Consider the following 26940-nt stretch of genomic DNA (forward strand, 5'->3'; position numbering starts at 1 on the left):
CTGATGACTATAGCCTTATAGTTATGTGAAAACAGTTTTAACGTTAAAGAGGAACAATGCAGGGAAGCACAATAATATCCTAATGACACTGGCACTGACAGTTATAAAACTCAACAGTGAATACATATAGATGTCCTATACAGACAAATAGTCATATACAGACAGACCTAAGGTCAGAATATTTAGGCAATGCTGGGTTAGTGCACTACAATATCTGTAATGTATATATTTTACTGCATTTGTAACCCTGTACAACTATTATATTTCCCTGTAAGGTGGAATTAGTCACAGTTTATGTATTTCATAAAAGTTATGTACATAAAAATCATGACACTGATGCATGCAAAAATGGTTTCTTACAGAACCATGCACTGAACGTCTCTCTAGGGAATCAAAAGACGCTTGTCTATGGCATCACTCCAAAGACCCCTTTATTAGCACCTTCATTTCTTAACAGTATATGCTTATCTCACAAAAGTTTACATTTATCTTGTGCAACTAGACCTACCACCTAAAAGCAAGGTCACTGAAGAGAAGATCATCCTCTGTCTCTCTTTTAAACAACATTTTTACCACATTCGGTCTACAAATTTGCTCCCGATGCAAATTTACAGAACATCCATCCATCCATCCATTTTCCAAGCCGCTTCTCCGTCAGGGTCGCGGGGGGGAGCTGGAGCCTATCCCAGCAGTCTTCGGGCGGAAGGCAGGATACACCCTGGACAGGTCGCCAGTCCATCGCAGGGCAGACACACAGACACAGACAGTCACTCACACACTCACACCTAGGGACAATTTAGCACGTCCAATTGGCCTGACTGCATGTCTTTGGACTGTGGGAGGAAACCGGAGAACCCGGAGGAAACCCACGCAGACACGGGGAGAACATGCAAACTCCACACAGAGAGGACCCCGGTCACCCAGCCGGGGAATCGAACCCAGGCCCTCCTTGCTGTGAGGCGACAGCGCTACCCACCACGCCACCGTGCCGCCCACTATTACAGTTTACAGAACAATATTGGTTAAAACGCCTTCCTTATCCTCACAATACAATCACGAGCATGATCAGAAACATGGTGCCACGTTTCCCTAAACTACAAGAAAATTTTGCACTTGTAACAATACAGTCCAAAACGTATTTACACTGTAAATCACATTTAACCTTTTCATGATCAGGGACTCAAACTAAGCTTACATAACCTGAACCCTAACCAACCCATGTCCACACATCTGCGACTTCTGACCCTGGGTGATGACCTAACACCATACTACTGGGTGGAGGGCAATCGCTACAAGCTAAACAGAATCAGTTCCACAGGAATCATTTTGGTTTGTCTGATGAAAAAAACTGACCTAACACCTTAAACTATACAGTATAACTTCCAGTACGTTTGCCACATAATTCCCAATATCTCAACAAGTTAGGCTTAGTGTAACACATAACACACCATATAATTCCTAGTATAAATCCCTGTACATGTAATTCCCAGTTATTACTAACTCCATGCATATAACTACCAATGTACTCCAGGTATACATTTAACCTTGAGCATAATTTGTAAAATAACATAGGTCAGTTTAACTCCTCGTACATATGATTCCCAGTATAATTCCCAATGGACTTCCTAATACCTATGACTGCCAGGGTAATGCTCAATATAACTCCCATTAAATATAACTCCCTACACATATTACTCCCAGTACTGATGAGAGTTCATACGTACTGAGGTATGTTCAGCAAATTCGCTTCCTGGGAGCTGTCCATTCAGCACCACTCACCAGCACTGACTTAGGCCCTGTTTGTTAAGAATCATGACCCTGTTTATTCCATTTCTTCCATTTTTCTGACCTAACTACTTAGGCCTAGACAAAAATCTGACTGCTTACTTATGGAGCCCAGCTCAAGGCCCTCTTCATTAAGGTCAGTTTGCAACAGGAAGTTCAATCCATAGCAGTAACAGCAAAAGCATATTTTTAGTCCTTTCGTGCACGACATGATACCAGATATGTTGGCAACTCTGCAGACGAGCGAGCATGCCAGACGCTGCACCTCACATGACAGGGACACGATCACTTTTACGTGCAATATGCCTTTAAAAACGCTTTACATAAACAAGTGCGCCTCCCAACAGCTTCATGTAGCCACACAGAGTCAGAGTCAAAGCATTAACCTAATACAATAACCTAAACATGCGAACCACTTTCATTCAATCAGGCAGCTCTATTATTGTTAGTCATTCGAATATTGCTGCTCTTACGTCACCAAAACAGCAGGTACACTCATGAAAATGAGCCATCTTTTTTTCCAAGAGTGTACCTTCTGTTTTAGGGATGTAAGAGCAGCCAAGGGTTCTTTAGCAAAGGCAATGGTTCTATTAAGAATTATGAGTTCTATATATAAGCATCCATGCTTAAATGGTTCTTTGCATGATGAAATGGTTGAAGAAGGTGGTGCACACAGTTCTATTTAACACCAAAAAGGGTTCTTCTGTTGTTATGATGACACACTTGTGACCAACAGAAGAACCATTTTGGTGCTACCTAGAACCATTTTCAGAAGGTGCTATCTAGAGCCATATACAACACATTCTTCAACCATTTCACCAAGCAAAGATCCGTTTAAGCACGAAATGGTTCTATATAGACGTCTTGGTTCTAAACAGAACCACTGCATTTGCTAAAGAACCGCTGAAGAACCATTTCTTTTTAGCAGCTGCTCTCCTGCTGCACCGAGCACTGGGTTTATGCAATAAAACAGCGAGTGTCTGCGCAGCCACAGCGCCCATCCGTGCTTACCTCGCTTTCACTGATGCGCGATCAAACAAATATATGTGCTGGTCAGCTGCTCCAAACCGCCTGGACCCCTCTCGTGCCCCTTTCCCCCCTCGTGCACGGTCACATCACGCTCGGACAGGAAAGCTGCACAGCCAGAGGTCTGCATGGGCCCAAAAAATGGAAATACTGCAGTGGGCTGTGTTGCTGTTTTCCTGTTGTGTTCACTCCCGTTTTAGAAAAAAAGGCAACCTGGTAATAATACAAATATTCTTTAAAAATCCCCGGAGCGTGCACGCGCCAAGGGAAAAGGAGAGCCAGTGCACCGCGCGCGCCGAAACATAAACCTACGACGATTTTTTCTCTCTCTCTCTCTCTCTCTCTCTCTCTCTCTCTCTGTCTCTCTCTCTCTCCCAAGGAGAAAAGCTGCCTGCCTGCGCACCACACCCGAACAACCTGCATCCACCCCACGATCAATATGAGAGCCGATGGCTACAAACGACGTCTGCATTTATAAAAGACAATCAAATGCGCTAAAAGACACAGAATAAGCAAAACAAACACCTCTTCGTTTGGAGGGGGAGAAAGGAAGCGAGGGCTACGTTTTCTAGTCGAGTGGCCGCACGAATCCCTTGACTGAGCAATATTAAAACGAAAACGGCGGAACGGGAAGGCTGGAGTACGAAGCGAACTCCAGCGTCGTGTCTTGAGACGAATGCCTAGAACATTTCGCACAGAACAAACACGCCGTGCTCGTTCTGAACCGACATGCTGCTGGATACGGTGGGTGATGGCATTACATCACATCACACTGGCCATATTTAAACGTGCCGACGCTCTCCAGCCGAGCGATAAACGGCTTCGTAAACAGACCCGAGAGCGTAATTTTCCACCTACGGTGAAACGAGACGCGCAGGACCGCGCGGCGCCGCTTCACTGCAGCCCGTTCAACGCTGTAAGCAAATGGTCGATTGTAGCCGCTGGTGTTGCTCTGCACGGCGATTCGACATTTTCACTCTTCCACAGCCCTAAACCGCCTTTTCCGAGGCAGATATAAACACACACGCGCGAAATCTCCGAGCGCACTCACCGGGTTCGAGGTTAAAGGCGACCCAGAGGCGCGACGCTGGACTGCAGATGTGGGAAAGCTCCTGAAGAAACTGCGGTGGTCGCCATGTTGCTGCTGCTGCCTGTGTGTGCAGTTGGTCTGCATTATTGATGGCAGTCAGCAAATACACCCATCTCACCATAAGAAACAGCACCTTCCTCTTTTTTGTTGTTGTTTATTTAAAGCCTTTAAAACCACCTCCGATGGATTTCAACTCAAGAAGAATGCTCTGGAATGCTTAGCACTCCCACTCCCATGAGCAGCCCCCCAAACTGAATGAATGGGTGTGTTTAACAGCAGGCCTGTGAGCTGGTGGAAACGATTGCCGGGGCAAGAAAATACACGAAAAAATAATAAATAAATAAATAAATAAACACAAATTAGCTGCTAAGCTAAAAAAAAAAAAAACCCAACAACCCTGAAATAAAGTGCTGGGAGACCTATATAATATTAAGTTGGCTTGGAAAAGCCAGCTTATTGCACTTCGTAATCTTCTTGTTATTATTATTCTACACTATAGAAATAAAATTTTTCTTGTCCCAGAGTTTTTTAAGCTAGAACCACAAAACTTTGCACGATCATAGGACCTATATACAATTAGGCTGCTTTTCTAAGCAAGGTAAGGTAGCAGTGTATTTAAGTTAGCGGTGTATGTAATTCACCACTGAATTTCTGGTCTCAGTAAAAGTAAGATGCCTATGTATTTTAGGTACCAGTGGATTTAAGGTACTCGTGTATTTAAGGTAGCAGTGGATTTAAGGTATGAGTGGATTTAAGGTTACAGTGGCAAGAGTTTAATAGTATAGCAACCAACTAGAAACACTTTAGCAACAACCTGGGACGCCATAGCAACCACTCAGCAACACTTTACCTGCCACTTTGGATACCATAGCAACATCCAAGCAACTCTCAACACTCTACCACCATTTTAACATAATAAGCCAACTTAATGTTTTTTTCACAAACTTTGTCATTGTTTTTTTTAATTATTAATTGCTTTATTCTTTTTTGCTGAATTTTTGACAGGCACTTTTATTTACACTGTCTTGCAAACATAGAACTGCAGAGCTTGGACCTATACTTTTATACTATTATTATTACACACACACACACACACACACACACAAATCTTCTAAGCCGCTTCTCCTTCTGGGTTGTGGGGGGTGCTGGAGACTATATTTATTATATGATTATTATTATTATTATTATTATTATTGAATCACGAGAAAGGGTATTGTCACTGAAAAGGTTTAAGCACTGAACTGACTTGATCTGAATGTGTACATCATTTCCATATGACTAATATATATCAACACAATTGTGTCTTTAAAAGTGATTTATTTTGTTATTTTGTTACTTATTTTCTTCTTGTAAAAGGACTGTACCTATATCAGTTAAGTCAAGCCAGTGCTTTTTCAGACTACATAGAGTTATTTTAAGCTTTGATTCTAGACACAAAATTATGGGGAGCTGAAACAATTAAACAGGAAATTTCACCAATTTTTCAAAATTGCACTAATTCAGTTGCTGAGATGTAAACAAAGTGATTCAGAGTGAATGTGAAATGGTGCATTATAGAGAAACAATGCACATATAGACATTTTATCTACTATCCAAAACAAACAGTGAATCTACACGTGTTCTGAGTGTTTATATGTGACACTGGTATGCTAAAATAGAACTAAATATAAAAATATACATAAATATTATTATAAAACTATAAAAAAAAATTATTTGAGGACTGTATTCCTTTACAGCACTCTACATGTACCCATGAATGGACTAAATTACCTTAAACTATCTGTCTCAATACTATCATAAACAATGTCTTGGGTAACAGGCAACAGATCTGTATTCTAAATTTGTATAAAAATTTGTAATGTAGGTTTTTTGAGGCAACACGCACTGAAAATTTATCATACGACTCTGAATGTACTTTGTTTACATTTGCAGAAATTGTGAAAAATATGTGCAATAAAACATTACAACACAACACAATGACCTGTCTGTGTTCTGCCTACAAACACCTTCTTTTATTAGATAATCGTATTAACGCAGAGCAGAGTTTAGAGTCACTAAGTAATGTTTAGTTTCCAGTATAAATGCTCTACCATGCTGGCCTATGTTAACAGAACAATACATCCAACGTCTATCCATGATCTATCCGCGAATGTGACCTTACACAATACAACATAAATATCCTTAGAAAATAACAACATGCTCTAAATCTGCATGTTTCAACAAATCCTGAGTTATGCACTACAGGCTCTCATTAGGCTGAATGACTGTTGACAATCCTGTGTAAAGCTTCTCCGAACCCACAATAGCTACTTGTGGTTGGATCATAGACACATTATGACACATTATGACAGAATTGCATGTTTTCTTTATTTTGACTCTTGTGCGTCACATGAGATTCTGGTGGTGCTTATGTCACAATGCATTCATTACATCACAGATCAAACTGACACCATTTCAAATCTGTCTCCCTCCCTTTGCCATCTTCACCTTATTGTTGTGCTGCTAAACCGAGTGTCTCCACCATGCTTCAACTAACTCTCTACGCCATCTTCCTTGCAAGCTCAGTGTTTGCTGGAAGTTCAGGTATGATGATTTTGATACTTCAACATAAAACCCTGGCTGCTAAGACACACTGTGGACAGTTAAGCACTATAAGTGCACAGAGGAATTTTACCTGGGCACGGTTCAAGATTCAAGAGTTTTCTTGTCATATGCACAGCAGAAACAGGCAGCTACACTGTACAATGAAATTCTTACTTTGCTGTTCCTCCATTCACCAAATATAATCTTAATATAATCTAAGAAATTATAAGAATAACATTAGTATAATAATAATAATAGTAAAAAGTACAGTTATATGTGTATAGTTGAAAGAAAATTAAAGTTACATGTGCATATGTGCAAGTATGTAGAGCAGCGCTTCATTAAGTGCATGTTGCAAGTAAGAGATGTAAACAGTAATGTTCTGACAGCAGCAGCACAGCGTATGTAAGCTATAGTTATTGAGTGCAAGGTCGGCCAAAAGTTAAACTGGTTCAGAGTGGGAAGGGGGGAGAGGTAGTGAGTGTGGTGTTCACAAGCCTGATTGCTTGTGAATAGAAACTGTTCATCGGTGACTTCTTGGCTTCTTCATCGGTGACTTCTTATCAGCATATTTCTGTTCAAGTAGGCCATTCACTGTGTTTTTAGGCTGTGGAGAGAGGCCTGTGATGGGTCCACCAAGTGGCTCCCGTGTTGTAGGCGGGCATTTTGCAGTGAAAGGTGCCTGGCCTTGGCAGGTCAGCATTCAGTGGATGTCCAGCCATATATGTGGTGGTTCCATACTCAACCACCTCTGGATTCTCTCAGCAGCTCACTGCTTCAACAAGAGCAGGTGAGCAGCTCATAGCTTACTGTATTAGATGTTTTGTGAGAAGATCATGACCTTGAAGATCCTGACTTTGACATCTACAAACAGCTGCTGTGATCAATCCTGTCATTATATCATAGCAATGTTAAATTCTGTGTCATGTACCATGAAAGCGTGAGCCAATAGAAAAAGAGATCGAGCTATGGTATCTTGTGTAGTCCTGTGTAGTTCAGTGTGACTGCAGTTTAAAGGTTAATAAGAGAAGCAAGAAGAGATGTAAGGAATACTCCAGAGTTTTCAACCAAATCTCTAATTGTTGCCTTTGTAAGATTCAATTGATTATCACAGGCAATAAAAAACATTGAAGCAAATACCCACTGAAATTCTTTTAGAAGTGTGTTAAATTTGTTTGTTTGTAGTTTTACAGTGTCTTCAGTAAAGACACCAAACTTAAAGTCTCTAAAAAATTACTGGTTATTTCTGGAGAAGCCTGTTAGCTATCTGTTGAGATGTTCAGTCTACTTGATTGAGGACAGAATATGTTCCAGTTACAGGTAAGACGTCTCACATTAACTTTTAAATGGCCAGGGTGTGCCAGCCCAAAATTTTATTACACACATCTAACCTAAGAACAGCTTAGGTAGTTTGCACTGGCATCTCTGTAGTTCATGATAAATCGCATTGAAAGAACCATGAGTGCAGTGACACCTGACATGCTCAATGGAGTATGACTATGAATTTGACTATGGTGTTGAAGTTGTCCATCAGCTTCATATTGAGCTCTTGTAAAATTACATAATAAACTTTATTTACAAGTTTACAAGTGAAATAAATCATTTTGAAATCTGATGAATCTTTTTGAATCACCCTATATAATAAGCCTGGGATTTTAAGGGGTTAAAAAGCTCTTTTTGGAAAGCGATATTCAAAATACACATGTGACTAGTAAATGACTGAGTAATCGAGAAGTGTCACCGATACAGAGCAAATGGATTGGAGAAAATAGGGGGAGGAATGTGGGATTTACACAAAATGTGTGTTTTTTACTTACATCTACCTTTATAATTAGCATTTATCACTTATGTATTTATTGTTTATTGACCATCTGCTTTTCTCAACAAAAATGGACTGATTATCTCACCTTTACCTGCTGTCCTGTTGTCTGTTAGAGGCTACTCCACACTGCAGGTTGTGGCAGGGCTTCACTCTCTGTCAAAGATTGGGAGTACTGCCCAGATACGCTCTGTGGAAAGAATTATTAAACATGAAGACTATGACGAGACAAGTTTTGAGAATGACATAGCCCTGCTGCAGCTCCAACACCCGCTGTTCTTCACCACTCATGTGCAGCCTGTGTGCACACTCAGAAATGAGAGAGAGGAGAGGGATCTCAGCTTCAGCTCCTGTTTCGTCAGTGGCTGGGGCAGCACTGTATTCAAAGGTTCGCTCCTGCACAAGGCTTAGTGAGCTCAGAATCAAGTTTAAAACATGAGAACGGTCTCCTTCACCCTGAGATTTAACACTTAGTCATGGATCTAAAGGCTCGTTATGCACAATAAGCAACTATTAATTATCCAGTAAATACTATAGGTTATCCAGTAACTACGTATTCCATAACTACTATGAATTATCCAGTAACTACTCATCCAGCAACTACTATGAATTATTTAGCAACTGCTATGAATTGTAGGAATTAACCAGTAACTACTGTCAGTGACAGTATTAGTAACTATTAATGTTCTACCTTGTCACATTTATTTTGTAAATATTCGCTCATTCTGAATTTTTTAAAAATGTGAGAGAGACAATTTAAGGTTATGACCTTTGTGAAATGTTCAAAAAACATTTTAAACAGGTGATGCAATCATGCTTACGTATAAAAGGAGCATGTGGGAAAGGCCTGGTCCTCACTATTTTGCTAAAAAATCCTTGAGCAAATAATTCAACGGTTAATGTATACTGTTTCTCAATGAAAATTTGCAAAGATTTTTAGGTTGTTAACCTTCTACAGTGCATATCATCATCAAAGGATTCAGGATGCTACTGTGATTGATATCACCACACTGTCTTGAGAATACTTTGAAAAAACAATGTAAATAAACACCATTCATTGCTGCATCCACAAAAGCAACATAATACTACTATGCAGAACAGAAGCCATACGCCAATGTTCAGAAACGCTGCCGACTTCTCTGGGCTTGAGCTCATCTGTGAACTGATGCACAGTGGAAATGTACATTGTGTGTTTTGACCAGTCAACTATTCAGATTGTTTATGGAAATAATGGACATTGTGTTCTCCAGGCCAAAGGCAAAAAAGACAACCATCAATATAAAAATGCTCAAAAGCCAGGGTCTGTCATGGTATGGGTGTGTATTAGTACCCATGGCTTGCTCCATTAACAAAAGACACAATGTATGTTTCCAAAATGGTAACTTCACAAGTCAGGCAAAGAAACCTTCTTGACAAATGGGGTTACTAATGGAAGTTAATGTAACCTGTTTTTTAACAAGTAGACCATTTCTGTTGGTCTGTTCATCATGAGATTTTACACAATGTAAAGGGTAACTGGAGAATTATTAATTGCTTATTGTTTACATGACTGTGCTAAATCACATTCTGCATGTGTTACAACAGCATGGCTACAGATTTTAGATCTTCAGATGGGATACTAGATCGGCCTGCCTACAGTCCAGACCCATTTCACGTTCCACTGAAAACTTGTGCTGCATTATGAAGCACCAACTATAACAATGAAGGCCCCATATATTCGCACAGCTGACGACTTGTATAATGGAAGAACTACAAAAAAGTCCACTTTCAAAACTGGAACAATTGTCTCTCATGCCAAACTATTATTAGGTTCATAGTTAAAAATGAACTAGGTTTTATTGTTAAAAAGGAAAAGAGACATAACACAGGGCAAACATGCTCCTGTCCCAACTTTCATGGAAAGCGTAGGCATCAGGCATCAAATTTGGAATGACCAAGTAATTACAGAAAAAATATTAAATATCAAACTTTGTTTCAATACAAGTCAAGTAAAATTTACTCATCACTGCTTTGTTTTTTTAGCAATTTACATACTGTCCCAACTTTATCAGAAAAAGAGGTTTGAATTATTACATGCTTTGCTGTTTTTTGTCTACATTCCCGCACCTCTGTCCAGCTGAAGTATTTGAGGCACAGTCTCAAATAAGTACCCATCAGTTAGAGCCTGCTTTACTAAAACTTTCATTTTCCAAGAAAAATCTTCCATTGCCTGAGAGGCAGGTGATATATGTCCCATATGATGATGCACTTTGGCAATTTTCTCTTGCAAAAGACCCTCAGAAATACCAGTGAGACTAGAAAATATAGACACGTCAGCATCTGTTCCAGTTTATGGAGATAACGGAGGCTAAAAATAACTATTAAAGACGCAAACTTCAGCGAGCAGGATGACAGAGCGTTTTATCTTTAGGGAGCTTGGTGGACACACTGCGAGAGGCTGAGGTGGAGCTCATTGACACAGAGACGTGTAACCAGCAAGACTGGCACAGCGGCCATGTCAGTGACAACATGGTCTGTGCTGGACGGGAAAGGGGGGGTACTGACACATGTCAGGTAATGTTTGTCACACATACACTGAGTAATGAAAGTAAATGCATACACTACACTGCAGATATGTGTATAAAGGTATTCTAATACGATGCTAATATTCACTGTGTTTCAGATGATTTGTAAGAAGCTTTAAAAATGAAGAAAATTCAGAGTGATGAACAGAGCTGTTTATGATTTTAAAATAAGTGAGAATATAATATTAACAAAAATACAATATTAATAAAACTCATCAAACAGCTATTCAATACATTTTGTGACAAGAATGTATATTTAAATTATTACAGTTTATTACTGAACAATAATTGCTTTTTTTTTTTTACCAAAACTGTTGTTCCAAAAATAAGTGTGAATGAACCACAGGCTTATGTTTTGTTATGTGATTCATAACAATTAAATTATTTTTAATAACACTGATTAATATTTTTTTAATAACAGTGATTCCAAATGGTCAAATGGTAGCGTAAATTAAAGAGTAGACTAAAGTAAAGGTTTCCTCTACCCCAAATATTGATCAGATATTTTTGGTATCTCTACAATTTGGTTATTTTGTTTTGCACTGGAGCTACGAGGCTTTGTAGGTAGAAAGCGCTATTTTCTTTTTTTTTTGTAAGTAGATAACAGTACAGGGTCAAATATTACCCAAATTGAGATTACCTTTGTGATTATTTATGCTTGCATACTGCTAATAAGCAAGACAAGCTTCCATTAATTGTTAGCAACATAAGTCTCGTAGCGCCAGTGCTAAAGAAACAAACCTCTAAAGGAGTAAATTAGTTATGTTTTCTGAGCCCCTCTTTTCAGGCTTATTATTTAGTAACTGCTGTAAATACTACATGTATGTAATGAGTGTGATGAACTCAAGTGTTGCTCTACTGTGTCTGTATGTCTTTGTGTTAAAGGGGGACAGTGGAGGTCCCCTGTCATGTTACAGTGAAGTCACAGGTAGATTCTACATCTATGGCGTGACAAGTCATGGAGAGGACTGCGGCCTGCCGAAGAAATCCGGCCTGTACACTCGCGCCAGCCGCTACTCAGCATGGCTGAGGATAGAGGAGAGATCAGCTTCCTCAGGAACAGGAACAAAACCCACTATCTTACATGCCATCATCCTTTCCCTGCTCTGCCAAGTTTGGACACTCATTTGAGGCATGACTGGGCAGTGGCTGGACTTTTCTGACCTGTGTGTTCAATTACACTAAGAAAAAGTAAATTAAGCATGTGGAAAAAAAAGCTCATCTTCCATTCCTTATTTCCCGATGTTCATTTGGCGTGATCGAATTCTACACTATATCTAATCAAGTGGTCTCATATGTTCGTGTTCCACTCATGCTTTATTAGGTGTTGTATTGTAAAAGCCCTAGCAGGCCAGTTCTAGCACTCTTTTCTTTTGCTCCATAAACTTTATGCTATTGTGCAGCTCCCTACTGCCCCACATCTGCAGAACAATAAAACACCACATTATACAGGATCTTTGATGTGTGGTAACTGTATGTATGAACATATTACAATTTCATTAAATCCATTAATGTCTGTCAGATTTCCTGTTCTACAGGAACAAATAGAAAGGACAGAAAAAAAATTCAATAAATAAATTAATAACAAGCTAGGAAGAATGTGTAGTGTATTTGCCTGCCCTGAAAAACCAGCACAGGTTACCAGCAACATTATATCACTGTTGTTGGAAGAAAACCTCCAAAATGGTAACATTTAATGTAAGTGAATGGAACCAGAATTTTTCTCCAAGCCATTTTAGGTCATCTCTTTTGGTCCATTCATCATGAAATTTACATACAATGTAAAAGGTAACAAGGATTTTCAAATTAAGTCAAATATGTCAAAAACAAAGTCTGCCATGTTTCTAAGTTGCAGTGGTCACCAACCCTTTTCCTGAAGATCTACTCTCCTTCCGAGTTTAGCTCCAACCTTCATCTAATATGCTGCCCCTCCCATCACCTAACACTATGACCCAACCAGTCATGAACTTCTGAACAAGTTAATCAGCTGGAACAGGCGTGTCCGGCTGTGGCTGGAACTGAATTCCACAGGAAGCTAAATCCCCAGGACCAGGGATGGTGACTCCTGCTCTAGATTAAATTTGGTACAGCACCAGTTGGATATCGTAGTGCTGGCTAACCATTTTGTGTTGTACAAATTTGACAAATTTGGGATCATACCTATTATATAGTGCAAGACAAAAGAAAGGAAGGGTGAAGCATCGTCATCAAAGAAGTGAAAACATCCATCCACCATCCATTTTCTAAGCCGCTTCTCCGTCAGGGTGCTGGAGCCTATCCCAGCAGTCTTCGGGCGGAAGGGACAGACACAGACAGTCACTCACACCTAGGGGCAATTTAGCATGTCCAATTGGCCTGACTGCATGTCTCTGGACTGTGGGAGGAAACCGGAGAACCTGGAGGAAACCCAGGCAGACACGGGGAGAACATGCAAACTCCACACAGAGAGGACCTGGTCACCCGGCAGGGGAATCGAACCCAGGCCCTCCTTCCCGTGAGGCGACAGCGCTACCCCCCACGCCACCGTGCCTCCCCAAGTGAAAACATGAAGAAGCAAAATGAAATCGGGGCTTGAAGACTGCTGTAGCATCTGCTACACGCTTGGAAAGGGAGGCGTGAGGGAGGGGGATTCAATTGGTTGCATTTACATTTACGGCATTTGGCTGACACTCTTATCCAGAGCGACTTACAATTTGATCATTTTTACACAGGTAGGCCAAGGTGGTGTTAGGGGTCTTGCCCAAGGACTCTTATTGGTATAGTGTAGGGTGATTGCCCAGGTGGGGATTGAACCCCAGTCTACAGTGTAGAAGGCAGAGGTGTTAACTACTACACTACCCAACCACAAAATGCTGTGAGTTGCAAAATCCTAAATCTTACACACTTACGCAACTTTAAGGATTGCTCACACAAAGATCTGACGTTTTTATGTTGCACTTACCACAAACCAGTTGACTGTTGAACACTTGCTTGGTGTCCAGCGTCTGCTTTAGTTTTACACTGAAGAAACGAGGCTACTGTAGCTAACAGGCTGAGGTCATACCTCACTGATTAGCGTCATGCTAGCTGCACAGCTCAGTTTCACACAAACGCTGCTCAATTGTTCATTAATCTCAAACATGCTTGTTCGTGTGGTTTCTGACACTGCGTGACACAGTTATCTAAAAAAAGGACAACACTGAAAAACAGCGAGCAGAAAGCATTTTGAAGCCTGAATGTTGTCTGTACTATCTGAGCAGTTGGTCCTTCTCATGACAGAAAGGAAGAAACCTCTTGTACAGGAACTTCTGTTCTTTAGTCGAGATAGATGGCATCAAGATTTCTGACACTATCATGAATAAAAGAATCATTTTTAATGTGTGCTGAATAAGCGCTGTTGATGCCGAGGAAAAAAGATACCTGAAATGTTATCCGTCACTCATTTCAGAGGTGCGTCTACATTTCTGCAGCTCTTCTGTGGACAAGTAGAAGAATATCTATATCAGCACCTACAGCAGATGTTCAGTGCAGTAGATCAGATACACCTGACAAATCTGAAATAAGCTTATTGTGGGTAATGACAGCCATTAACACTTTAGCTAGAAGTTCCAGATTGTCATCTTCATATTCTGTGAGCTTTTGCGTGTTATGGTCTGTATCATGAGTCTTCAAAGGACACTTGCTAGCTTTTAAGAATGTACAAATGAAAATATCTTTTTTTTTCATAGGTAATCAGAAAAAAACTAATATCTCATCTAGTCTTAAGCAAGTTTATGGCAAATATGTGTTTTAGAGGAAGTTTCCCCAACTCGAGAACTATCCCTGCTTCCTGCCATGGGACACCTTCTCTTCATAAATAACCACAACACAAAGAAACCTGAGATGAATCGGAGATCGGGCCGGAGGGTAAAGTAGGACAGTCTTACACGAAACTCACCGCTTCCTGTAGAATCCAAATAACACAAAGGCCGCTTTTGTCAGCTGACAGACTAAAAAAAGACAAGTGGCGGTTCACAAGGATTTGTTTCCCTGCTGGATGAGAAATGCTGCCCTCTGGTGGAGAAACACTAATGCAACATCTGAGCTCCAACTCTGTGGCGCTGCTGCTGCTGAGGAAGGATGGGGGAAGAGCAATGCTGCCTAAAACCCAAACCTTAGCAAAGACAAATAACCACGATTTCACACAACGGACTTTTTACTTCTTGTTTGTGACACTGTTCTACGGAAAAGTCAGAGACCACCCTTCACTTCATTAATGTTCAGTCAGTCAAATGAAAAGCCCAACAACAAAATATGACATTTCTTTTCAGTTCTGCAAAGAAATGAGCATTTACTGCTTCTCACAACACAAACCATCCCAAACACATTCAGTGATGTTGAGGTCTGGACACTGGGGTGGTCAGTCCATTGCTCTTAGAACACCAGCAGCTTCTTTAATAGATTTTCATCTTTGTTGTCCGTTTCCTTTTCTCAGTGAGGTCTGCTCGTCAGCTACACATCATGGACCCACATCAGACCCACAGTGTCGAGTTGTCCTCTCACAGTGGTGGGATGGACAGAAACACCTGTAGATTTTTTTCAGATCTGTTTTTCAGAAGTAGCTTGATTTTCTCCTCTTTCTCAAAGATGAAAAGTAAGAATCTGATGTGGGGAGTTTTGGTGGTCTTGCACTGTTGTCAGGCATCCCATTTTCTCTGTTTCTTTTAATGGCAGTTTAACTGCAGTTCTGAAACTCCTTTTTTTACTTGTCTTTCCCATTTCTTATGCAAGTGGATTTTGTATCTAAGCTCCTTAGAAAAATCTCCTGAAAAATGAACTACTTAATGGCTTGTTGGACTTGAAAACTGAAAAATTGAAGGGTGGTGTCTGACTTTAGCACAGTATAATGGCATATATATTGGCCTGAATGCGCTCAACTCAAAAATGATGTAGTAAGGATTAAGAATAAAAATGCATGAGAATGTCTTACCTATTCAGTACATTTAATTAAATCTATGTATTGGCAATCAGTTAGGCATTGTAATGAACAGATTTGAACCCCTCCAAAGAAAAACAAAACAAAACAGAGCAAAAAACCTTGTATATCTGGTCCACCGGAACAGTCATATAAAGGGTATTATGGTTTAATGTGAATTAATATCAAACTAATCCAGGTGGCAATACCCCTTAACAGAGCAAAATGGAGAATTAGCAGCTGTATAAACTGTATAAATGTATTTGCAGCCTGTTAATAATGTGAAGAGACTCAGGTTGGCCCCACAGACCCATGTGTGCATACGCACAAACTAAACTTTCAGATATCTAAAGCACATGAGGCCAGGGACACTAAAAGACATAGTGCAAATTCTTAAATGTATGGTTTTATGTAAAATAGTTATAGTTTTATTTTTTATTTACGATTCTTCTTATTAAGCCAGTGATGCAAAGAAATGCCATCAAGTATTAGAGATCAGTCAAGTTTAAGGGACCTGATGACGGGTCCATTTGATTATACAGTAACACCAGTGAAACACTACAATAATCTACACGCACACACAGCCTTCCTTACTTTCACCATTCCAAAGTCCCTTTGATATCAGTACAAAGTATAAGTACACCAATAAAAATATAACATGACAACATGTATATATATAAAAAAGTAAAACTTCCACAGGTTTCATAAGGCATGGAGTTTATCTTGAAACTTTTCTTTGACCCTAAGTGTACATTAGTTCAATGCATATAAATCTCAAGATACAGATTCAGTATCTTCAAATCGGTTTGTGCTTACTGTGAGAACACTTTTATCATATTCCTCACACTGGTTACTGAATGCTGTGCATTATTGTTGGCAATAGTTCTAAAATCTTTTGTCATGTAAGCAAATGGATGTTTGCATGTAAACCATTAAAACAACTAGTAGTTCTGAGTAAAAGACTTAAAAGATATGAACTAACCAATTTGCATGAGAACCCAGAAGGTCTGTTAAACTTGCACAGCTTCTACGCTGGTGATACTGTTAATACTCAATCACGTCCACGTGAAGTTTTGTCCAGCACTGGAGAAATGGTGCCAGTGAGCTAGAGATGAGCACCAATGAGGGTCAGGCATTTTTCAGTAGCCCTCCTGGAGGTGGCGCAATTGGCCATTTTTTGCCCTAACGTTAAAGGTCGCAGTCTGTGTGGAAGCAGCGAGTGCAGCTGGTAGCTGGTGATGTTTTTCCTTTAGCTCAATAGCACTTTTTCTCCCCAGATGGACATCAACGGCACAGGACAGCTTTAAAAAATGTGTTGCACTTCCAGAATGAAAAATTAAGGACACTCCCCCCAAAAAAGGCTCAAAAGCTAGTGGGGGTGACGGAGGAGGGTTATAAAGTGCAAGACGTTTCATGTGTTAGTCCCTCTGGTCTTCTGCCCAGTCTCAGATGAGACCTCAGAGTCTTCAGGGCCAGTGGCACTGCTTGCTAGTTAAACTTTTGCGAGATGGAAGAGGCAATCGCAGTCAATTCTTTGTCAATAGCTGTTTTTTGTGCATGACAAAGGCAGCAAAAGTCAACAAAGTTGCAGAGTTAAAAACATGGCAACAGGAGTCAGCGCAGTTTAACCTGTTATAGCAGACAGGGTTTCTAGGAGAAAAGCACCAGCCTCCTTAAGTTAAGCAGCCTATAAGGAAGGGTCAGTTTTGCTGTGTGTTCGCTCCTGCACAAGGCTTAGTGAGCTCAGAATCAAGTTTAAAACATGAGAACGGTCTCCTTCACCCTGAGATTTAACACTTAGTCATGGATCTAAAGGCTCGTTATGCACAATAAGCAACTATTAATTATCCAGTAAATACTATAGGTTATCCAGTAACTACGTATTCCATAACTACTATGAATTATCCAGTAACTACTCATCCAGCAACTACTATGAATTATTTAGCAACTGCTATGAATTGTAGGAATTAACCAGTAACTACTGTCAGTGACAGTATTAGTAACTATTAATGTTCTACCTTGTCACATTTATTTTGTAAATATTCGCTCATTCTGAATTTTTTAAAAATGTGAGAGAGACAATTTAAGGTTATGACCTTTGTGAAATGTTCAAAAAACATTTTAAACAGGTGATGCAATCATGCTTACGTATAAAAGGAGCATGTGGGAAAGGCCTGGTCCTCACTATTTTGCTAAAAAATCCTTGAGCAAATAATTCAACGGTTAATGTATACTGTTTCTCAATGAAAATTTGCAAAGATTTTTAGGTTGTTAACCTTCTACAGTGCATATCATCATCAAAGGATTCAGGATGCTACTGTGATTGATATCACCACACTGTCTTGAGAATACTTTGAAAAAACAATGTAAATAAACACCATTCATTGCTGCATCCACAAAAGCAACATAATACTACTATGCAGAACAGAAGCCATACGCCAATGTTCAGAAACGCTGCCGACTTCTCTGGGCTTGAGCTCATCTGTGAACTGATGCACAGTGGAAATGTACATTGTGTGTTTTGACCAGTCAACTATTCAGATTGTTTATGGAAATAATGGACATTGTGTTCTCCAGGCCAAAGGCAAAAAAGACAACCATCAATATAAAAATGCTCAAAAGCCAGGGTCTGTCATGGTATGGGAGTGTATTAGTACCCATGGCTTGCTCCATTAACAAAAGACACAATGTATGTTTCCAAAATGGTAACTTCACAAGTCAGGCAAAGAAACCTTCTTGACGAATGGGGTTACTAATGGAAGTTAATGTAACCTGTTTTTTAACAAGTAGACCATTTCTGTTGGTCTGTTCATCATGAGATTTTACACAATGTAAAGGGTAACTGGAGAATTATTAATTGCTTATTGTTTACATGACTGTGCTAAATCACATTCTGCATGTGTTACAACAGCATGGCTACAGATTTTAGATCTTCAGATGGGATACTAGATCGGCCTGCCTACAGTCCAGACCCATTTCACGTTCCACTGAAAACTTGTGCTGCATTATGAAGCACCAACTATAACAATGAAGGCCCCATATATTCGCACAGCTGACGACTTGTATAATGGAAGAACTACAAAAAAGTCCACTTTCAAAACTGGAACAATTGTCTCTCATGCCAAACTATTATTAGGTTCATAGTTAAAAATGAACTAGGTTTTATTGTTAAAAAGGAAAAGAGACATAACACAGGGCAAACATGCTCCTGTCCCAACTTTCATGGAAAGCGTAGGCATCAGGCATCAAATTTGGAATGACCAAGTAATTACAGAAAAAATATTAAATATCAAACTTTGTTTCAATACAAGTCAAGTAAAATTTACTCATCACTGCTTTGTTTTTTTAGCAATTTACATACTGTCCCAACTTTATCAGAAAAAGAGGTTTGAATTATTACATGCTTTGCTGTTTTTTGTCTACATTCCCGCACCTCTGTCCAGCTGAAGTATTTGAGGCACAGTCTCAAATAAGTACCCATCAGTTAGAGCCTGCTTTACTAAAACTTTCATTTTCCAAGAAAAATCTTCCATTGCCTGAGAGGCAGGTGATATATGTCCCATATGATGATGCACTTTGGCAATTTTCTCTTGCAAAAGACCCTCAGAAATACCAGTGAGACTAGAAAATATAGACACGTCAGCATCTGTTCCAGTTTATGGAGATAACGGAGGCTAAAAATAACTATTAAAGACGCAAACTTCAGCGAGCAGGATGACAGAGCGTTTTATCTTTAGGGAGCTTGGTGGACACACTGCGAGAGGCTGAGGTGGAGCTCATTGACACAGAGACGTGTAACCAGCAAGACTGGCACAGCGGCCATGTCAGTGACAACATGGTCTGTGCTGGACGGGAAAGGGGGGGTACTGACACATGTCAGGTAATGTTTGTCACACATACACTGAGTAATGAAAGTAAATGCATACACTACACTGCAGATATGTGTATAAAGGTATTCTAATACGATGCTAATATTCACTGTGTTTCAGATGATTTGTAAGAAGCTTTAAAAATGAAGAAAATTCAGAGTGATGAACAGAGCTGTTTATGATTTTAAAATAAGTGAGAATATAATATTAACAAAAATACAATATTAATAAAACTCATCAAACAGCTATTCAATACATTTTGTGACAAGAATGTATATTTAAATTATTACAGTTTATTACTGAACAATAATTGCTTTTTTTTTTTTACCAAAACTGTTGTTCCAAAAATAAGTGTGAATGAACCACAGGCTTATGTTTTGTTATGTGATTCATAACAATTAAATTATTTTTAATAACACTGATTAATATTTTTTTAATAACAGTGATTCCAAATGGTCAAATGGTAGCGTAAATTAAAGAGTAGACTAAAGTAAAGGTTTCCTCTACCCCAAATATTGATCAGATATTTTTGGTATCTCTACAATTTGGTTATTTTGTTTTGCACTGGAGCTACGAGGCTTTGTAGGTAGAAAGCGCTATTTTCTTTTTTTTTTGTAAGTAGATAACAGTACAGGGTCAAATATTACCCAAATTGAGATTACCTTTGTGATTATTTATGCTTGCATACTGCTAATAAGCAAGACAAGCTTCCATTAATTGTTAGCAACATAAGTCTCGTAGCGCCAGTGCTAAAGAAACAAACCTCTAAAGGAGTAAATTAGTTATGTTTTCTGAGCCCCTCTTTTCAGGCTTATTATTTAGTAACTGCTGTAAATACTACATGTATGTAATGAGTGTGATGAACTCAAGTGTTGCTCTACTGTGTCTGTATGTCTTTGTGTTAAAGGGGGACAGTGGAGGTCCCCTGTCATGTTACAGTGAAGTCACAGGTAGATTCTACATCTATGGCGTGACAAGTCATGGAGAGGACTGCGGCCTGCCGAAGAAATCCGGCCTGTACACTCGCGCCAGCCGCTACTCAGCATGGCTGAGGATAGAGGAGAGATCAGCTTCCTCAGGAACAGGAACAAAACCCACTATCTTACATGCCATCATCCTTTCCCTGCTCTGCCAAGTTTGGACACTCATTTGAGGCATGACTGGGCAGTGGCTGGACTTTTCTGACCTGTGTGTTCAATTACACTAAGAAAAAGTAAATTAAGCATGTGGAAAAAAAGCTCATCTTCCATTCCTTATTTCCCGATGTTCATTTGGCGTGATCGAATTCTACACTATATCTAATCAAGTGGTCTCATATGTTCGTGTTCCACTCATGCTTTATTAGGTGTTGTATTGTAAAAGCCCTAGCAGGCCAGTTCTAGCACTCTTTTCTTTTGCTCCATAAACTTTATGCTATTGTGCAGCTCCCTACTGCCCCACATCTGCAGAACAATAAAACACCACATTATACAGGATCTTTGATGTGTGGTAACTGTATGTATGAACATATTACAATTTCATTAAATCCATTAATGTCTGTCAGATTTCCTGTTCTACAGGAACAAATAGAAAGGACAGAAAAAAAATTCAATAAATAAATTAATAACAAGCTAGGAAGAATGTGTAGTGTATTTGCCTGCCCTGAAAAACCAGCACAGGTTACCAGCAACATTATATCACTGTTGTTGGAAGAAAACCTCCAAAATGGTAACATTTAATGTAAGTGAATGGAACCAGAATTTTTCTCCAAGCCATTTTAGGTCATCTCTTTTGGTCCATTCATCATGAAATTTACATACAATGTAAAAGGTAACAAGGATTTTCAAATTAAGTCAAATATGTCAAAAACAAAGTCTGCCATGTTTCTAAGTTGCAGTGGTCACCAACCCTTTTCCTGAAGATCTACTCTCCTTCCGAGTTTAGCTCCAACCTTCATCTAATATGCTGCCCCTCCCATCACCTAACACTATGACCCAACCAGTCATGAACTTCTGAACAAGTTAATCAGCTGGAACAGGCGTGTCCGGCTGTGGCTGGAACTGAATTCCACAGGAAGCTAAATCCCCAGGACCAGGGATGGTGACTCCTGCTCTAGATTAAATTTGGTACAGCACCAGTTGGATATCGTAGTGCTGGCTAACCATTTTGTGTTGTACAAATTTGACAAATTTGGGATCATACCTATTATATAGTGCAAGACAAAAGAAAGGAAGGGTGAAGCATCGTCATCAAAGAAGTGAAAACATCCATCCACCATCCATTTTCTAAGCCGCTTCTCCGTCAGGGTGCTGGAGCCTATCCCAGCAGTCTTCGGGCGGAAGGGACAGACACAGACAGTCACTCACACCTAGGGGCAATTTAGCATGTCCAATTGGCCTGACTGCATGTCTCTGGACTGTGGGAGGAAACCGGAGAACCTGGAGGAAACCCAGGCAGACACGGGGAGAACATGCAAACTCCACACAGAGAGGACCTGGTCACCCGGCAGGGGAATCGAACCCAGGCCCTCCTTCCCGTGAGGCGACAGCGCTACCCCCCACGCCACCGTGCCTCCCCAAGTGAAAACATGAAGAAGCAAAATGAAATCGGGGCTTGAAGACTGCTGTAGCATCTGCTACACGCTTGGAAAGGGAGGCGTGAGGGAGGGGGATTCAATTGGTTGCATTTACATTTACGGCATTTGGCTGACACTCTTATCCAGAGCGACTTACAATTTGATCATTTTTACACAGGTAGGCCAAGGTGGTGTTAGGGGTCTTGCCCAAGGACTCTTATTGGTATAGTGTAGGGTGATTGCCCAGGTGGGGATTGAACCCCAGTCTACAGTGTAGAAGGCAGAGGTGTTAACTACTACACTACCCAACCACAAAATGCTGTGAGTTGCAAAATCCTAAATCTTACACACTTACGCAACTTTAAGGATTGCTCACACAAAGATCTGACGTTTTTATGTTGCACTTACCACAAACCAGTTGACTGTTGAACACTTGCTTGGTGTCCAGCGTCTGCTTTAGTTTTACACTGAAGAAACGAGGCTACTGTAGCTAACAGGCTGAGGTCATACCTCACTGATTAGCGTCATGCTAGCTGCACAGCTCAGTTTCACACAAACGCTGCTCAATTGTTCATTAATCTCAAACATGCTTGTTCGTGTGGTTTCTGACACTGCGTGACACAGTTATCTAAAAAAAGGACAACACTGAAAAACAGCGAGCAGAAAGCATTTTGAAGCCTGAATGTTGTCTGTACTATCTGAGCAGTTGGTCCTTCTCATGACAGAAAGGAAGAAACCTCTTGTACAGGAACTTCTGTTCTTTAGTCGAGATAGATGGCATCAAGATTTCTGACACTATCATGAATAAAAGAATCATTTTTAATGTGTGCTGAATAAGCGCTGTTGATGCCGAGGAAAAAAGCTACCTGAAATGTTATCCGTCACTCATTTCAGAGGTGCGTCTACATTTCTGCAGCTCTTCTGTGGACAAGTAGAAGAATATCTATATCAGCACCTACAGCAGATGTTCAGTGCAGTAGATCAGATACACCTGACAAATCTGAAATAAGCTTATTGTGGGTAATGACAGCCATTAACACTTTAGCTAGAAGTTCCAGATTGTCATCTTCATATTCTGTGAGCTTTTGCGTGTTATGGTCTGTATCATGAGTCTTCAAAGGACACTTGCTAGCTTTTAAGAATGTACAGATGAAAATATCTTTTTTTTTCATAGGTAATCAGAAAAAAACTAATATCTCATCTAGTCTTAAGCAAGTTTATGGCAAATATGTGTTTTAGAGGAAGTTTCCCCAACTCGAGAACTATCCCTGCTTCCTGCCATGGGACACCTTCTCTTCATAAATAACCACAACACAAAGAAACCTGAGATGAATCGGAGATCGGGCCGGAGGGTAAAGTAGGACAGTCTTACACGAAACTCACCGCTTCCTGTAGAATCCAAATAACACAAAGGCCGCTTTTGTCAGCTGACAGACTAAAAAAAGACAAGTGGCGGTTCACAAGGATTTGTTTCCCTGCTGGATGAGAAATGCTGCCCTCTGGTGGAGAAACACTAATGCAACATCTGAGCTCCAACTCTGTGGCGCTGCTGCTGCTGAGGAAGGATGGGGGAAGAGCAATGCTGCCTAAAACCCAAACCTTAGCAAAGACAAATAACCACGATTTCACACAACGGACTTTTTACTTCTTGTTTGTGACACTGTTCTACGGAAAAGTCAGAGACCACCCTTCACTTCATTAATGTTCAGTCAGTCAAATGAAAAGCCCAACAACAAAATATGACATTTCTTTTCAGTTCTGCAAAGAAATGAGCATTTACTGCTTCTCACAACACAAACCATCCCAAACACATTCAGTGATGTTGAGGTCTGGACACTGGGGTGGTCAGTCCATTGCTCTTAGAACACCAGCAGCTTCTTTAATAGATTTTCATCTTTGTTGTCCGTTTCCTTTTCTCAGTGAGGTCTGCTCGTCAGCTACACATCATGGACCCACATCAGACCCACAGTGTCGAGTTGTCCTCTCACAGTGGTGGGATGGACAGAAACACCTGTAGATTTTTTTCAGATCTGTTTTTCAGAAGTAGCTTGATTTTCTCCTCTTTCTCAAAGATGAAAAGTAAGAATCTGATGTGGGGAGTTTTGGTGGTCTTGCACTGTTGTCAGGCATCCCATTTTCTCTGTTTCTTTTAATGGCAGTTTAACTGCAGTTCTGAAACTCCTTTTTTTACTTGTCTTTCCCATTTCTTATGCAAGTGGATTTTGTATCTAAGCTCCTTAGAAAAATCTCCTGAAAAATGAACTACTTAATGGCTTGTTGGACTTGAAAACTGAAAAATTGAAGGGTGGTGTCTGACTTTAGCACAGTATAATGGCATATATATTGGCCTGAATGCGCTCAACTCAAAAATGATGTAGTAAGGATTAAGAATAAAAATGCATGAGAATGTCTTACCTATTCAGTACATTTAATTAAATCTATGTATTGGCAATCAGTTAGGCATTGTAATGAACAGATTTGAACCCCTCCAAAGAAAAACAAAACAAAACAGAGCAAAAAACCTTGTATATCTGGTCCACCGGAACAGTCATATAAAGGGTATTATGGTTTAATGTGAATTAATATCAAACTAATCCAGGTGGCAATACCCCTTAACAGAGCAAAATGGAGAATTAGCAGCTGTATAAACTGTATAAATGTATTTGCAGCCTGTTAATAATGTGAAGAGACTCAGGTTGGCCCCACAGACCCATGTGTGCATACGCACAAACTAAACTTTCAGATATCTAAAGCACATGAGGCCAGGGACACTAAAAGACATAGTGCAAATTCTTAAATGTATGGTTTTATGTAAAATAGTTATAGTTTTATTTTTTATTTACGATTCTTCTTATTAAGCCAGTGATGCAAAGAAATGCCATCAAGTATTAGAGATCAGTCAAGTTTAAGGGACCTGATGACGGGTCCATTTGATTATACAGTAACACCAGTGAAACACTACAATAATCTACACGCACACACAGCCTTCCTTACTTTCACCATTCCAAAGTCCCTTTGATATCAGTACAAAGTATAAGTACACCAATAAAAATATAACATGACAACATGTATATATATAAAAAAGTAAAACTTCCACAGGTTTCATAAGGCATGGAGTTTATCTTGAAACTTTTCTTTGACCCTAAGTGTACATTAGTTCAATGCATATAAATCTCAAGATACAGATTCAGTATCTTCAAATCGGTTTGTGCTTACTGTGAGAACACTTTTATCATATTCCTCACACTGGTTACTGAATGCTGTGCATTATTGTTGGCAATAGTTCTAAAATCTTTTGTCATGTAAGCAAATGGATGTTTGCATGTAAACCATTAAAACAACTAGTAGTTCTGAGTAAAAGACTTAAAAGATATGAACTAACCAATTTGCATGAGAACCCAGAAGGTCTGTTAAACTTGCACAGCTTCTACGCTGGTGATACTGTTAATACTCAATCACGTCCACGTGAAGTTTTGTCCAGCACTGGAGAAATGGTGCCAGTGAGCTAGAGATGAGCACCAATGAGGGTCAGGCATTTTTCAGTAGCCCTCCTGGAGGTGGCGCAATTGGCCATTTTTTGCCCTAACGTTAAAGGTCGCAGTCTGTGTGGAAGCAGCGAGTGCAGCTGGTAGCTGGTGATGTTTTTCCTTTAGCTCAATAGCACTTTTTCTCCCCAGATGGACATCAACGGCACAGGACAGCTTTAAAAAATGTGTTGCACTTCCAGAATGAAAAATTAAGGACACTCCCCCCAAAAAAGGCTCAAAAGCTAGTGGGGGTGACGGAGGAGGGTTATAAAGTGCAAGACGTTTCATGTGTTAGTCCCTCTGGTCTTCTGCCCAGTCTCAGATGAGACCTCAGAGTCTTCAGGGCCAGTGGCACTGCTTGCTAGTTAAACTTTTGCGAGATGGAAGAGGCAATCGCAGTCAATTCTTTGTCAATAGCTGTTTTTTGTGCATGACAAAGGCAGCAAAAGTCAACAAAGTTGCAGAGTTAAAAACATGGCAACAGGAGTCAGCGCAGTTTAACCTGTTATAGCAGACAGGGTTTCTAGGAGAAAAGCACCAGCCTCCTTAAGTTAAGCAGCCTATAAGGAAGGGTCAGTTTTGCTAAAGAGTCCACACCACAGCGCTGACCGTTTGAAGTCGCAAGTATGATCACATTATTGAGAGAATCTATGCTGGGCAAGGAGGCAGATAGAGGAGGACCTGATAAAAACGATGTTGATGACAATGCCCTCTTATTGTCTGGCCTCCACATCCACATCAGATGGAGCAACTGATGTGCTTGCCCTGTGAGAAGTCCTTTGGGTGTGAGGTGCAGCTCTGAACCCTTGGAGGAGCTTCGGTGCACAGCTCACATGTTGTAGGCCACATAGATGGGGTCCAGCTGGTCAGCCAGGAAGGAGTCACGAAGGTGCATGCGCTGCTTCTCACCCCGAGAGTTGATGGGGATTACTCCGGGGTCTACGATAACAACCACTCCCACTATTAGGTGATGCTCCTCAAGAACCACATTGGTCACCAGTGGGACAAGGTCCAGAGCCTCCTGCTCTGAACCGCTCAGCTCAGCCACAACCACCAGCAGATTGGTCCACGTGAACACAGCACTGTGAGAGAGAATCAACACAGTCCAATCACAGTCTATCATTGCTGGGGGTCTGAGCAACAAATTTCTCCTTGTAATTATGTATAGTCATAAGTTTAACTGATTTTTG

At 40.2% G+C, this 26940-nt stretch overlaps 3 protein-coding genes across 10 annotated transcripts in view; 1 reads left to right on the forward strand and 2 right to left on the reverse strand.

Moving 5' to 3' along the window:
- Positions 1-4164, reverse strand: part of scn8aa (sodium channel, voltage gated, type VIII, alpha subunit a) — a 74057-nt gene extending 69893 nt beyond the window's left edge. For 2 of the 5 annotated variants that reach the window (XM_017707617.2, XM_017707650.2), the window contains exon 1: positions 2797-3129. The gene's annotated coding sequence lies outside the window, so the exon portion shown is untranslated. Of the gene's footprint in view, positions 1-2796; positions 3131-3862 lie in introns of those variants that run through there. The other 3 variants (XM_037541315.1, XM_017707628.2, XM_017707637.2) reach the window with 3 other exon arrangements.
- Positions 4165-6423: 2259 nt separating this feature from the next.
- LOC108432183 (prostasin-like) lies at positions 6424-20822 on the forward strand. Its single transcript, XM_037541476.1, has 6 exons — positions 6424-6484; positions 7091-7274; positions 8420-8691; positions 10714-10856; positions 11753-11980; positions 20577-20822. The coding sequence occupies exons 1-6, from the start codon at positions 6424-6426 to the stop codon at positions 20820-20822; spliced, it is 1134 nt and encodes a 377-aa protein (XP_037397373.1).
- A 3812-nt stretch (positions 20823-24634) lies between these two features.
- dip2ba (disco-interacting protein 2 homolog Ba) overlaps positions 24635-26940 on the reverse strand; it is a 66743-nt gene continuing 64437 nt past the window's right edge. For all 4 annotated transcript variants that reach the window (XM_017707669.2, XM_017707661.2, XM_037541133.1 and 1 more), the window contains one exon: positions 24635-26832. In XM_017707669.2, coding sequence (XP_017563158.1) covers positions 26580-26832 — 253 coding nt within the window. In that variant the 3' untranslated portion in view covers positions 24635-26579. The remainder of the gene's footprint in view (positions 26833-26940) is intronic.

Source organism: Pygocentrus nattereri, chromosome 9 (genome assembly GCF_015220715.1).
Source record: "Pygocentrus nattereri isolate fPygNat1 chromosome 9, fPygNat1.pri, whole genome shotgun sequence".
Lineage (NCBI taxonomy): Eukaryota > Metazoa > Chordata > Actinopteri > Characiformes > Serrasalmidae > Pygocentrus > Pygocentrus nattereri.